This window comes from Haliotis rufescens, unplaced genomic scaffold (assembly GCF_023055435.1).
Source record: "Haliotis rufescens isolate VD_foot unplaced genomic scaffold, xgHalRufe1.0.p SCAF_1, whole genome shotgun sequence".
Taxonomy (NCBI): Eukaryota; Metazoa; Mollusca; class Gastropoda; order Lepetellida; family Haliotidae; genus Haliotis; species Haliotis rufescens.
Window position 1 is genome coordinate 66,502,755 of NW_025963779.1, and position 13,025 is coordinate 66,515,779.

General features: G+C 40.1%; 1 protein-coding gene across 9 annotated transcripts in view; it reads right to left on the reverse strand.

Annotated features, from left to right (window-relative positions):
- Window positions 1-13,025, reverse strand: part of LOC124134123 (A-kinase anchor protein 13-like) — a 265,224-nt gene that overhangs the window by 117,870 nt on the left and 134,329 nt on the right. For all 9 annotated transcript variants that reach the window (XM_046498796.2, XM_046498804.2, XM_046498801.2 and 6 more), the window contains 4 exons: window positions 11,212-11,339; window positions 10,732-10,842; window positions 9,365-9,619; window positions 7,470-7,555 (listed from right to left, as the gene is read on the reverse strand). In XM_046498796.2, the coding sequence (XP_046354752.2) occupies window positions 7,470-7,555; window positions 9,365-9,619; window positions 10,732-10,842; window positions 11,212-11,339 (580 nt within the window). The remainder of the gene's footprint in view (window positions 1-7,469; window positions 7,556-9,364; window positions 9,620-10,731; window positions 10,843-11,211; window positions 11,340-13,025) is intronic.

A 13,025-nucleotide genomic window follows, 5' to 3' on the forward strand; every position in this document is an offset into this window, starting at 1 on the left:
TTAAAACGTTCGCTCATCACGCCGAAGACCTGGGTTCGATTGCCGACATGGGTACAATGTGTGAAGCCCATTTCTGGTGTCCCCCGCCGTGATAAGTGGCATAAAACCATACTTACTCCCTCACTCACTCATATCTATCAGCCAAGATATACACAATAATTAGTTTTGATCATACATATTGATGAAGAGCTGAAGTCGAAACATAATGATAAGGTGTTTATCACCAATTAGGAGCCTGCACATGTGGTCTTGTGGTAACAATGGTGAAGACTAATCTTGGATATGCTCTAACATGGTCCATCACCCCGGTAATTGGCTGTTTGTCAGATACAATGGTACCTTGCACCAACAGCCCGGGGCTCCATCTCCTGGCACAGTGCTATCTGAATAAATGGCTGATAGATCCCGTTCCCACTGATCTGTGTCCTAGACAGGTGACATGTTTGGTGAACATGCAAGTAATCTATGTTTCCATGTAAGGATATACATAACAGATCAACAGATTTACTCTGAGTTAGTAAGTTGGGTTTAACGCCGCTTTTAACAGTATTCCAGTTATATCACGGCATGTCAGCTTGATGTGGGAGGAAAGGCCAAAGTGATGCAGGTTTTAGAAGTTTACCACTTTGGTGAAACCCACAAGCATGGGTATGGTGCTGACAAACCTATAAACATAATAGGGGTGAACCAGGATTCAAACCCACAATCATAGGCGAGCCTAAGGGAAGCAACTCTGCACAGTGTGAATTGCGGCGCCTAAGACGACAAGGCCATCCGTGTCCCCAGATTTACTTTGATGATAAATAACAAATTGTCAACGTCAGAGAAAAAACAGAATTGATCATCCGACGGAAAAATTCAATTTGGAGTAAAAGGCAAAATAGCAGTGAAACTTAAATGAATATGTGATGACACCAGGTATTCACGAAAAGCCATGATGCATCATTTTGCATTATATGTTAAACTGAAGACCGCCAATCTTCCTCAATCTAGACACCTTCAGAGGATATTGGGCTAGATATGGTTACGGGATTACAAGATCCGGGGTAGAATAGGCCTTCAGCAACCCATGCTTGCTATAAAAGGCGACTATGCTTGTCGTAAGAGGTGACTAACGGGATCGATCCCAATTGCGTGGATCCCAATTGCGATGCTCATGATATGAAACACTGAATTGTCTGGTCCAGACTAGATTATTTACAGACCACCGTCATATAGCTGGAATATTGCTGAGTGCAGCGTTAAACACAAACCAACCACACCATCCAAGATATGGTTACAGGAACACCTATCACACAGTGATTGTATCTGAGGCAATCAATATTAAAGGCCGACCTACACAAAGTGGCCTGTCACAGAGACCCTGAGACAAAACAAGCCAACAACTCACACCAGTCTACAATACTTGGCAAGTCTATATTTCTTCAGTTTCTGAAGATGAAGAAATTCTCGGGCCACCTTTAAATTACATGCAGATCTTGAAATAAGTTAAACACCCCCTGAAAAAGTTGATCACTGTTTCGCTAACGTAAATATAACTGATAAATCATTTTGGTCATGACATGAACAGTTATGCACAGCTGATATTTGAGGCCAGTGCACTTGTTTTAAAAACTCATGGCAAAAATAGCTGGGGGTTCTAAATTCCAGGTGTATCTAAACAGACAATTTAAGGGACATTAAGGGACAGCACGTTGGCGGTTCTGTGTTTAACATTATGCATGAAATAATTTCCAAGTGTGACGTCACATGGGGTTATTATCAGCTATTGTTTACAAACAAAACTTCAGAACGGTTAACGTCCTGTCTCCTTAAACACAAAGATATTTTAAAATTTGTTTCATTTCAGAAACTAAATCTCAGTTTGTACATGCACCAGTAGACTAATGCTTCGTCTCTGAAAACACATAATTTTAATAGAAACAAAAACTCCATTTAAATTGAAAAGGAGCCCAAGTGAGATGGAATGATTAATTCGCCCAAACCTGTGGAAAATCTAGACTTGCTTCATTTATGGGCTAATGCATTACAGAAGGGCTGGCGGAAGGGAAAATAACATGGTTGAGGGACGGTAAGACAGACTAATGCACCAGCCTCCCCTTGGTGGTGATGACAGAGCAGGCACAGCAGCATACACAAGGAACCTGATATATTGGGCACCTGCCCTCTGCCCTCTCACTGCCGCATGTGCAGGGAGGGTGAAGCTGGTCCAGTACTAGACTTACACAAGTCTCTAAGGCAATAATTATTAGTTTAAATCATAACTACTTGGACAAAAGGACAAGTTGTCCCTATAAGAGACTGGCGTCTACTGTACTGTTCACATGTTTAGACTTGCCTATTAGGAGTATAGAATCTTTCAGTACAGCCTTGGAGCGAGGCTAGTCCAGTATTTCAGACTGGTCAGGTATAATCCCTGTACCTCTGCACATAAAAATTGAGTAGAAATCCCTGACACCATTGTCTTCATTACATCTGCCACAATAAAGATTTAGATTTGACTTGCCAGAATTTCAATAGACTATTTACCCATCACACAGGAAACCCAGTCTAAATTAATTTAAACAAAGATACTAAATCTGAGACAGTGCAAGGACTTCAATATAAACACCATATTCTTTCTCCTTTGAAAACCATGTGGCAACATTCCTCCGTTTTAACGCAGGTACTTCACGAGGAGGCTTGATCCCAGTACTACATGAAGAGAGCACCACCAACCCTCTCCTGAGTGACCACTGCCTTGTCCACGGCTTCTGAGAATCCACACCACTTACCCCTGCCTCCTCCTTACCCCAGCTTGAGACTGCCAGGCACCAGTCTACTCTCACTAACGGCTAAAGGCATCAACTGAAGGCCAGGGCTGAATGCCAACTTTACCCAACACCTAGTTGCCCACAACTACCTATTGTCTTGTACAGTCATGCCCCTCCTTGATATCCAAATGGAATAAAATGCAAAAGGAATTGCAGATTGCCACCCACTTGTTGATGGTAATTTAACCTTTAAAACTAACTAGGTTTCTGACCCCACCCCAGCTACCTTCCTTTTCCACTTCCTTAGCCACCCAACACATGTTCATCTGAAGATACCTTCCCTGTTTCCATGAAATATGTGATAGCTGGGGATAACCTCTCCTGTTGTATCCACAACTTCTTTAAATCCACTTGAAAATTGCTTTCAGAAACCCTCCCTACAGCCCCCTCATCTCTAAAAATCCTACAACTTTCAACAATTTCACATGATTCTCTCCGAAATATCCTGTTTTCAACGTCTTGTTAAATCTTCCCTCTACATCAGCAATTATATCACAAATGTAAATACCCTTCCAACAAACACCCCCCAGTAATCACCTTCACTACATATCTTCAATGCAATCACAAATATTCCTCATCCCCATTTTGCCTTATTTCTTCAAATCTACCCCCATCCCCACACACAAACCATACAACATTCCTCAAAACATTTATACGCCACTATTGCCCTGAATAACATAAAAACACACATATGAATCTTATACATCCACATCCTCCAACCCGCATCACACTGACAGACAGACAGACAGACAGACAGACAGACACACACACACACACACACAGACACACACACACACACACACATCCCCAGACACATCATTTCTTTCATCCACTACCTTCCTTTCTCCCTCCCTCGTCCCTCGACTTCCCTCTCTCCATCTACATCCCTGCCCTCTCCTCCCTGGCTTCCCCCACTCCACATGTTGTGGATGTGCCCCCAGCACCACCCCTGTCCACATGTACAGCCAGCCAGGGAGAGCGGCCTCCTCACCCTGGCAGTGATGGTCTGGAGGGCACACACACACACACACAGCTTCCCTCCCACAACAACACACTTACACTCTCACAAGGTCGACCTCAGACCTACTTCTGGTTTTAACCACCACTGCTTCAGAAATACTTACAGAACATCATATTTACATATTCAACAGTTACACAATACCCCCCTGGGTAGCTGCTTCAAAAATGCAATTATGTTATCCTACATCTTTCAAAGCATTTGGGATAATCTACCCTACCATGACAGTTTAATATCTCTTAACCAAGATCCACATTTATGTAGCAGCAAGTCTACTCGATGCCAACTTGTTGAAGCAGTACATTAATTTATCTTGCTAATGGAATTATGCGTAATTAACAATTAAGAAAACAAGTTGGTCAATTTTAAACCATATCAACAATTTCCAATTTGGGGCATTCTGGCTGACTGATGACTCTCAGAATGATATATTACCCAAAAGAAGTTAAAGAACACCATATTCTTTCATATTACAGAAATTAATCTGGCATGACAGATTAACCACAGCCATATAAAGAACACCAAATCGGATGTTCTTTACCTTTTTTGAGCAGTATATTAATAATGTAAAACTCTTATGAGGCTAAAGTGTTCCAATGAAGTGTAAATAAGTCCGGTCAGCCTCGCGACAAGACACAAGCATGAGTTCCGTGTAAGCAGCAACCACCAACATCAACTCTCCAGCAGGACACATCTTCAAGTCTGACACAGTGCTCACAGACTCGTGTAAAAGATCTCCACCTCCATCATCTCTGTTCCTCCAACACTAAAAACACACACTTCCTGTATTGCAGCATTCTGTTTTACACATTCACAACGGCACGGGACTGAACCACTGCACCATGAGTCATACTCTCATACGCTCAGCTTCCTGCTAATACCATATTTCGGTTCAAAATATCCACGATTTCATCCCGTTCATTAGCAACTGAAATTCTTACCCATTTAATAGGGTTTCAAATTTGACATACCATTTTCTGCTTCAAATACCCAACTTTCAACTGAAATCCTCATCCTTGTTTATATGGTTTTGTATTTTACATGATCATGAGGATTTTTTTAGGAGTGTAAATGATCAGGTATAGCAGCAAGCACCATTAGTGGTCATAATGCAGACCAACAAATCTGAAATGTATTATTATTATTATTATTATTATTATTATTATTATTACACACAAGACTGACATTTAGTCCCAGAAATAAAGTTTTCTTACCTAAAAAACTATATTTACTGAATATAATTTTTTTTTATAAGTAACCCAGAACAATCCTTTATTTCCTAGAGCCACTCTAGACTTGAGCTGGACTCTTTTATTTATTTATTCTCTAGGGTCTGGGAGACAATTTGACCAATTTGGAGAACTGAACAAAGTTCTTGCGCATGAAACTTAAACACTATATATGTCACTCAACAGCACTCTACCATTCTAACATTTCCTCAACTTCTCTTCTGTTGCCATGACTTTGGTTCAACTCAAGAAAATCTCATCATTAACCAAAATCCATTACCATACATGTGATGGCAGCAAGTGAGTCAATGCTAGACTCTATCAATCCATTGCCATCACTATAATGACCTAATATTACTAGGCCAAAGATCTGTCAAACCCACATAAACTTCAATAATATGTTATTCAACTCAATTTCAATAACCAACTCCAGTACAGTCCAACACAGTAGGACCCATTAAGTTTGTTATCAGATTCCACTACCATCTCTGCAGCTCTCCTCATTCAATCCTCACATATATACAAGCAACAGCTGGTTTGAAATCAACACGCATGTTTCTTCACAAATTAAACATCTATTTCCGTTAAAGAACCTGTGGCAATATTTTCTGGCTACCAAGCTCATTACACATAAACCAACTTTATCGGGAACTGTATGCTGTAGCAGTTCTCTCAACTTGCTGCACCGACGACTTGTCAGGTAATCGTATCTAGATACCTAGCTCAAACCTCAAACCATACGACCTTGTTTAGCGCTTGCCAAAAAATTGAGCTAATAAAAGGTAAAGGAATCTTGGTCACACAGGGATCTATTTAGACCTGGATTCTGTTCCAAAAAGTGATCGTAGCCCTAAGGTGATCGTAACTCCCATACTTTAACATAGACTTACGACTGTTGTAGCGCTATGATTGCTATGTGCAACAGGGCCCTGCTCAGAGCCCGATATTGGAACCCCACATTTGAACCCAAAAATTACAAATTAATGTAAATAGTTAATTAGTTGACAGCTACAACTATTGTTATGTCTTTGCAGCAATGACCTGTATTTCACTGATTCCAGGATTAACAAACATGAAATACTCATATCCCCCGCCAATAAGGCATGTCCGGTTGTGTGTATTATATGGTTTTCAAGATCTGCTCCAGAAACAACCACTGCCCCCATTTTCAGTTCAAGTCTGAGTCGCTGCCATGGAAACACCACAAAGCCTATCTATGTGCCAAGTTTGGTAAAGATATCTCTCATGGATTTTGAGTTCTGCTCCGGAGAAATGAAACATGATGGACAGACAGCACCCATTCCTTCCACTCTGGGGGGGGGGGGGGGGGGGGGACTTTAATGGAAAGGTGACTTAGTTTTGAACCCTAGAAAACTCCCCGTCACTCTTCTAGCCACTGGTGATGAGTGTGTCTGTTGCATGAGGAAGGTAGTTAGTACTTTCCTGTTTCTCAGGTGGCCAGTCGCAACTCTGACAGAACCAAATTAAGTCTCTGATTGGCAACATAGTTACAAAGGAAAGGTAACATGCACTACATTTCATAATTTATGGCTTAACTTTTTTCTATTTACATTTTTCTGTCAAAGTGAATTTCTTGTCTTCCTGACCTATCACACATTGACCCGAAGGACAAATAAGATAAAATTTAAAATTTAATTTATTAATTACTCTGCTTATGGCCTTGTGCTCCAGTTGGGGAAATATGTAAACCCCAAGTTAACAAAATGCCAAAAGTTTAAAAAATTAACTAACTTATAAGTTTTCATAATGTGGTCTTCTGACCAAATCATACTTTTCATAATTCTAAAAAGAAGGTTTTAGTTCACAATGCAATAATTTAAAGAAATTAAGTCAACTTGTTTCAAATGAATCAAATCAATAGTTGTTGACGATATATTCATAAATGATGCATTAGTATTTTCCTCTTTTACTGTAGTTATCAAACATACAAATAGTTCATTGCTTCATAAACAAGCTTAAGTTTGTAACATAGCTCACTCACTTTTGTCACTTTGCAAACCAGTATAAGCATGGAGTTCTTTCATTCCAAATACAAGAAGCAGCCGTTCCCACAGAACATTTTGCTAAAGGCATCAAATGTTCTCTTACAGAAAAACTTTCAAACACTGTGTATGAATGAAAAAATTAAAATGTAGGTAACAGGCTGCCTGCATTCTTTCATCACTGACATGTATATCAACACCCTCCTAAATAGGTCTGTAAGACAAGAAATGGGGTGCAAACATCTACTTGAAGAACAATATGCCATTTTTAAATTTGAAAACCAACTGACAACCAGAGCATGTGTTTGTGCGTAACATAGCAACAGTGAATTGTAAGTATGTGTGTTTTCAACAACAGCAGAACAGTGGAAACTGGCCAGAAGTTGTTTAAGTTTTGGTCACTGACCTGGTTTAGTCGCAGACTGAGGACCCGAGCATCCCTGTACCTCTGTAAGCCATCATTCAGGCCCCGAAGCTGGTTCAATGTGCCCTCTGCAAATCCAAAGCATATACTTGTAAACTACAGACTAACTTATGTCTGTTGGAGTGCCACAACAATTGATACCAGTGACAGAGTGCAAGATTGGCCTGTTTCTTGTAGAGATGGGTCAACGCCTTGGCTTTTTGTCTCTCTCCCTCTTTCCCCGTTCTTCGAAAATGTTCAAGTATGAATGAAAGTGAGTTGGCACACAAGGCTCTGATCACACCAATCTTTAGCAGTGCTAAAAATAACTCCCAATCCCAAGACTTATCAGAAGCCACGGTCACAGACATGATTGACTCTCCTGGCTTCCACCAGGGGGCACTTTCACTACCAGTGATGGTCCATGCCAACTGCTGGGGTACAGTAGGGGTTGGTCCTGGTAAACAATGGTGTGGGGCCCTGAAGGGGTGTGACAAATTAATGTCACGGCTAGTAGATGGAACCATATACCAGCATGTGGCCTCCTCTACCATATACACGGAATGAGGATTCCAATGACATATAGATAAATAAATAATGGTAAGAATCATTGGACATTTTAGCAAGTTTGAAGTGTATCTTGACTGAACAAACAAAATTTGGCATCATGAAATTTGTTTATATACCGCACACATTTAAAGAAACTTCTTCACAACAACAAAAATCCCCCAAAATATTCATGAACCCTAACTTTTTTTTGTCCAGTATATAACATAGGATAAGTTGTGACACCGCATGCTTCACAGAACAGGATGATCTGTAGCCTGGCTGATCCACTTGGGTTGACAAAAGGTTAAAAGATGAAACAGGTATCTGTCCGGATTGAGAAAAAAACAAAGGTGGGACCCTGCGCCAAATCTTAATCTACATCTTTGGCAAAAATTGCTATGTTACAAATGAGCATATTTGCTAACAGCAGCTGTGATTGTTTCGTTAATGTGACAGTATATCCTATTATTACACAGCGTAAGCACTGTAATTTTTAAACATTGGACTTCAGCAAGAACAATCTTTAGACAAGAACTGGTAGGAATATAAGGTCCATGTGTCCCACAAGGAGGTTCCCTTTGACCTGCACAAAGTGGGAGGAATCCCAAGAGCAAGCATGTTATCACAACAAGAAAACATCTGTTCAACAAGTACTGTTTGTTTATTTGCTTGTTTGTCTGTTGTTTAATGCAATATTGCAGCAGCCTGTAAATAATTGAGTCTGGCTCAGACAATCCAGTGAATGATATCATGAGCAACGATCCATGCCTTTTGGGTACAAGAACACATTCCATCTGACAAGTCTGCCTACAAATGAGGAAAATTTATATAAATCAAAGCATTTCTTTGCAGGTCTTGTCCCGAGTGTTATCCCATGCTTGTTGAAACAGATGTTTTGTTTGTTTGTTGTTTAACGCGGCACTCAGCAATATTCTAGCTACATGATGGTGGTCTGTAAATAATCGAGTCTGGACAAGACAATCCAGTGATTGACATCATGAGCATTAATCCAAACAATTGGGAGACGATGACATGCATCAAGCAAGTCAGCAAGCCTGTCCACCCATTCTCATTAGTCGCCTTTTAGAGCAAGCATGGGTTGCTGAATACCTATTCTACCCCATGTCTTCACAGGTCTTGCAAACAGATGACTATTGAAATATGAGTGTCATGGCTGAATGTGAGCATAATTGCTCATACTGTCGACCACTGGTTTGCCTTTACTCAATTATTTACAGGCTGTTGTGATAGCTGGAACACTGCTGAGTTTAAACACATTCAACCTCATTCTGAAAAAAGTTGCTGATGTCTCCTTGTATTACTTGTTGCTTAGTAAGTTTAATATTTACCCATAATGCACTGAGGATCCTGTGTGAAGTCTTCCTGTATGTCCGACTCAGATCCATCACGAATAAATGAGGATGGCCTTGACCTGACCCCCTCATCTGTGCTGCCATAGTCGTCACAGTCATCAACCTCAGCACTAACATCATACATGGGGACACCGACGATACTCTCAATCATGTCATGATGTGCCTGTCGCTCCTGGAAGATGCGATCAATGGTCTGCTCCATGCGAGTATCACATGCTACCATTGGACCATCTGTAAACAGAAACATGAGAGTGACACAGTGTTCACAGCAGCTAGACTATCTAACTATACAAATCAAATAATTTAATAAATATCATATTTTTATGGTACATATTTCATTGGTTCATATTTTATACAAAAAAACATAAACACTTAAAACTAATATTAGATGTTCATCCATTATTTCGAACAAAGTGACCTTAGCAGGCAAATTAGGAAATGTTCAAAATTAGGATTTTAGTATTTTAATATTGAACTTAATGCAATAATGTCAAAACGAAGTATTAAAGCCACTTCTTCAACATTGGTTCTATTCTCATTGAAACACAAGTCACCTCTTCAAAGCTATCAAATTAGTTATCCCTGTGTTATGGGTTGTCGGACGCTTAAGGACATTTGTAGTTTTCTCGCTAATCACAAGAACAACTGTAAAACATCTCCCTCACTTATAAAGGACAACATTATCTTAAAATCAGGCCATCATCTGAGTATGTACGATATCAGTGTAATGCCACAACCCTTGTTATAGCGTGAGAAATGGCAATAAACATGGCTGTCAATGATCCGACAATATAAATATAATTACATAAATGGGGAAATGTATCATTCCATTTGGGAAGTTTTCCGACATTGGCTGCAGATATTGCTGATTATCAGCCTCTGAGCAGGTCAAGATTAATCCTGAATAATCCCCAATCTTCAGTTGTACTTTTGTTAGCTTCCATGCCATATTAAATATACACACATCCTAACTACTATGTAAATGTTTCATCGTTCATTTGAAAGTCTTGATAGTTTAAAGGACATTTTTAATTGAAATAAGATATCACACACACTGATTGATATCAGTTCAGTTCACAAGCGTCTCTCAATACTGAACACATGTACAGATCATGATTTAATATATTGGTTCCAAAAAAGCAATGAAGACTAAGAGCTCCTGTAGTAATGTGGAAATGGGGAAAAAACCAGTTTTAAAGAGTGTGTACTTCTAACACAACATATGAACAGTTAGGAATAATAAGCTTCAAATATTGTATTAGAAATATATTAGCTTCAATGTCATAATAAATCTTCATGCATCATAACCTACTGTGTAAATAGATCAATCCATGCATTCTAACCTGAGATTGAATCTCGCTTCACAGGCCAGTCGGATTCAAAGTGACGCTGCTCAGAGTTGTCTCCCCTCTTCATGCCCGCCCCACTCTCCTGTAGCATATCAATATCTTGCTCTGAAAGAAAACACACAAAAGTATCTTAATAAGTTTACAAAGTCAATAATTATCATACTAACATTACAATATTTCACCACATTCTCATCACAGACACTCAAATGCTTCCCTTTTTTGCAATATTAATGAGGCTCCGATCTCTGGCAACAGACCTATGGCATAATTGCTTCCTCGAACACATCTTACCATTGGTTAATATTCTTGTATTCACATGTACATAACAATTTCCGTTTCATGGAGATTTTACCATGGGATATCAACAAATACCACTGTAGCTGCAGTGCTGCAATTTATAATGATAATATCAAATAAATATTTTACAAATGTCATATTGTATAAATACATTTCATTAGTAAATGGTATACATACCAACAGAGGTTTGTGATGAGTTTTGGAATGTAGTTAGGGAAGTATTCCCGCTGCTGTGATGTTGGATGATGCCATGTTCCTGTTCAATACGTTGTGTGTCAACTGTCACCATGCCATGTGTGTTGTACCTGCAACACAATAACACAGCATAATCTCCATGTCTCCATCACAACAAAAACCTTTTGTGTCATACAAGGGCTGGTCAACAAGTTCTAAGCCTAACAAACAAAACCAACTGATGTGAAAGTGTTTTTAATTTTATTTTTCAACATAATCTCCCTGCTTTTCAATACACTTCTCATATCGATAGTGAAGCTTTTCAATTCCAGTCAGGAAGATGTTCTCTGAAGGCACTCTATATCTCCCTGCTTCCATCTCAGGACAAACCATATGTGTTATAATCTCACTGCTTCCATCTCAGGACCAGCCATATAGTGTCATAATGTCACTGCTTCCATCTCAGGACTAACCATATGTGTCATAATCTCACTGCTTCCATTTCAGAGACATCCATATTTGTCATAAATCTCATCTCATGGCCAACCTTTTGTATTGAAATTGCACTGTGTTAAGCCAAGCCCACATGACCTAAGAAACCTCTTCCCAAGCCCAAATGCCCCAATTCTCTCAGCCTACATGGCCCACAGCAGTTATCTCCCTGCCCTCCTGACCCAAGGAAGTCATGCCCCAGTCTATATTGCCCAAGGCAATTATCTTTCAGCTCAAAGGGACCAAGACAGTTATTCCCCAGCCAACATGACCCACGGCAGTCATGCCCCGGTCCATATGGCCAAAGGCAGTTATTCCAATATCCATATGGCCCAAGGCAGTTATTCCCAAGTCCATATGACACAAGGCAGTTTTTCCCCAGCCAATATGGCCCAAGACAGTTATTGCCCAGCCCATATGGCCCAAGACAGTTATTCCTCAGTCCATATGGCCCAAGACAGTTATTCCCCAGTCCACATGGACCAAAACAGTTATTCCCCATCCTATATGGCCCAAGACAGTTATTCCCCAGCCCATATGGCCCAAGACAGTTATTCCCTAGTCCACATGGACCAAGACAGTTATTCCCCAGCCAAAATGACCCAAGGCAGTTATTCCAATATCCATATGGCCCAAGGCAGTTATTCCCAAGTCCATATGACACAAGGCAGTTATTCCCCAGCTAATATGGCCCAAGACAGTTATTGCCCAGCCCATATGGCCCAAGACAGTTATTGCCCAGCCCATATGGCCCAAGACAGTTATTCCCCAGCCCATATGGCCTAACCAACTCACCTCCCAACCAAAGGCCAACAATGTCTTGTTTGATTCTAGCAGCCCTCAAGATGTCATCGCTTATAATGAAACTAAGTCCCTGCAGGGCCTAAAGAACATATTCCCTCCAGGGGCTCTCATTCACCTCTCGTAACATGTTGTCAACTACCATAGCTAATCATCTAAAGGAAGACAGATTTACCTATACAACCATGTGAACAATCAATGCCATTTCTAAACGTTAGTCCTGCAATACCAACCCTTCAATCTTGTTCCATCACAGCACTCATAATGCAATACACACGCCAGATTAGGGATCTAATCAAATCAAGCAACCACCAATTTCTATGTTTTCATAATGTCCATTTTGCCTCATTGGACACAATCAAACCATTGCATTACAAATTCTCTGAAATCATTAACTTCACATGTGGCTTGTAAAAGAGGGAGTTCTTTTATGATGAAAGCAAAAAGCTATTATTGTTGTAATGGTCGAACAAAAGTCATTATTGATTGAAGCAGTGTAACAGGACCCTCATTAAAATCTGCCT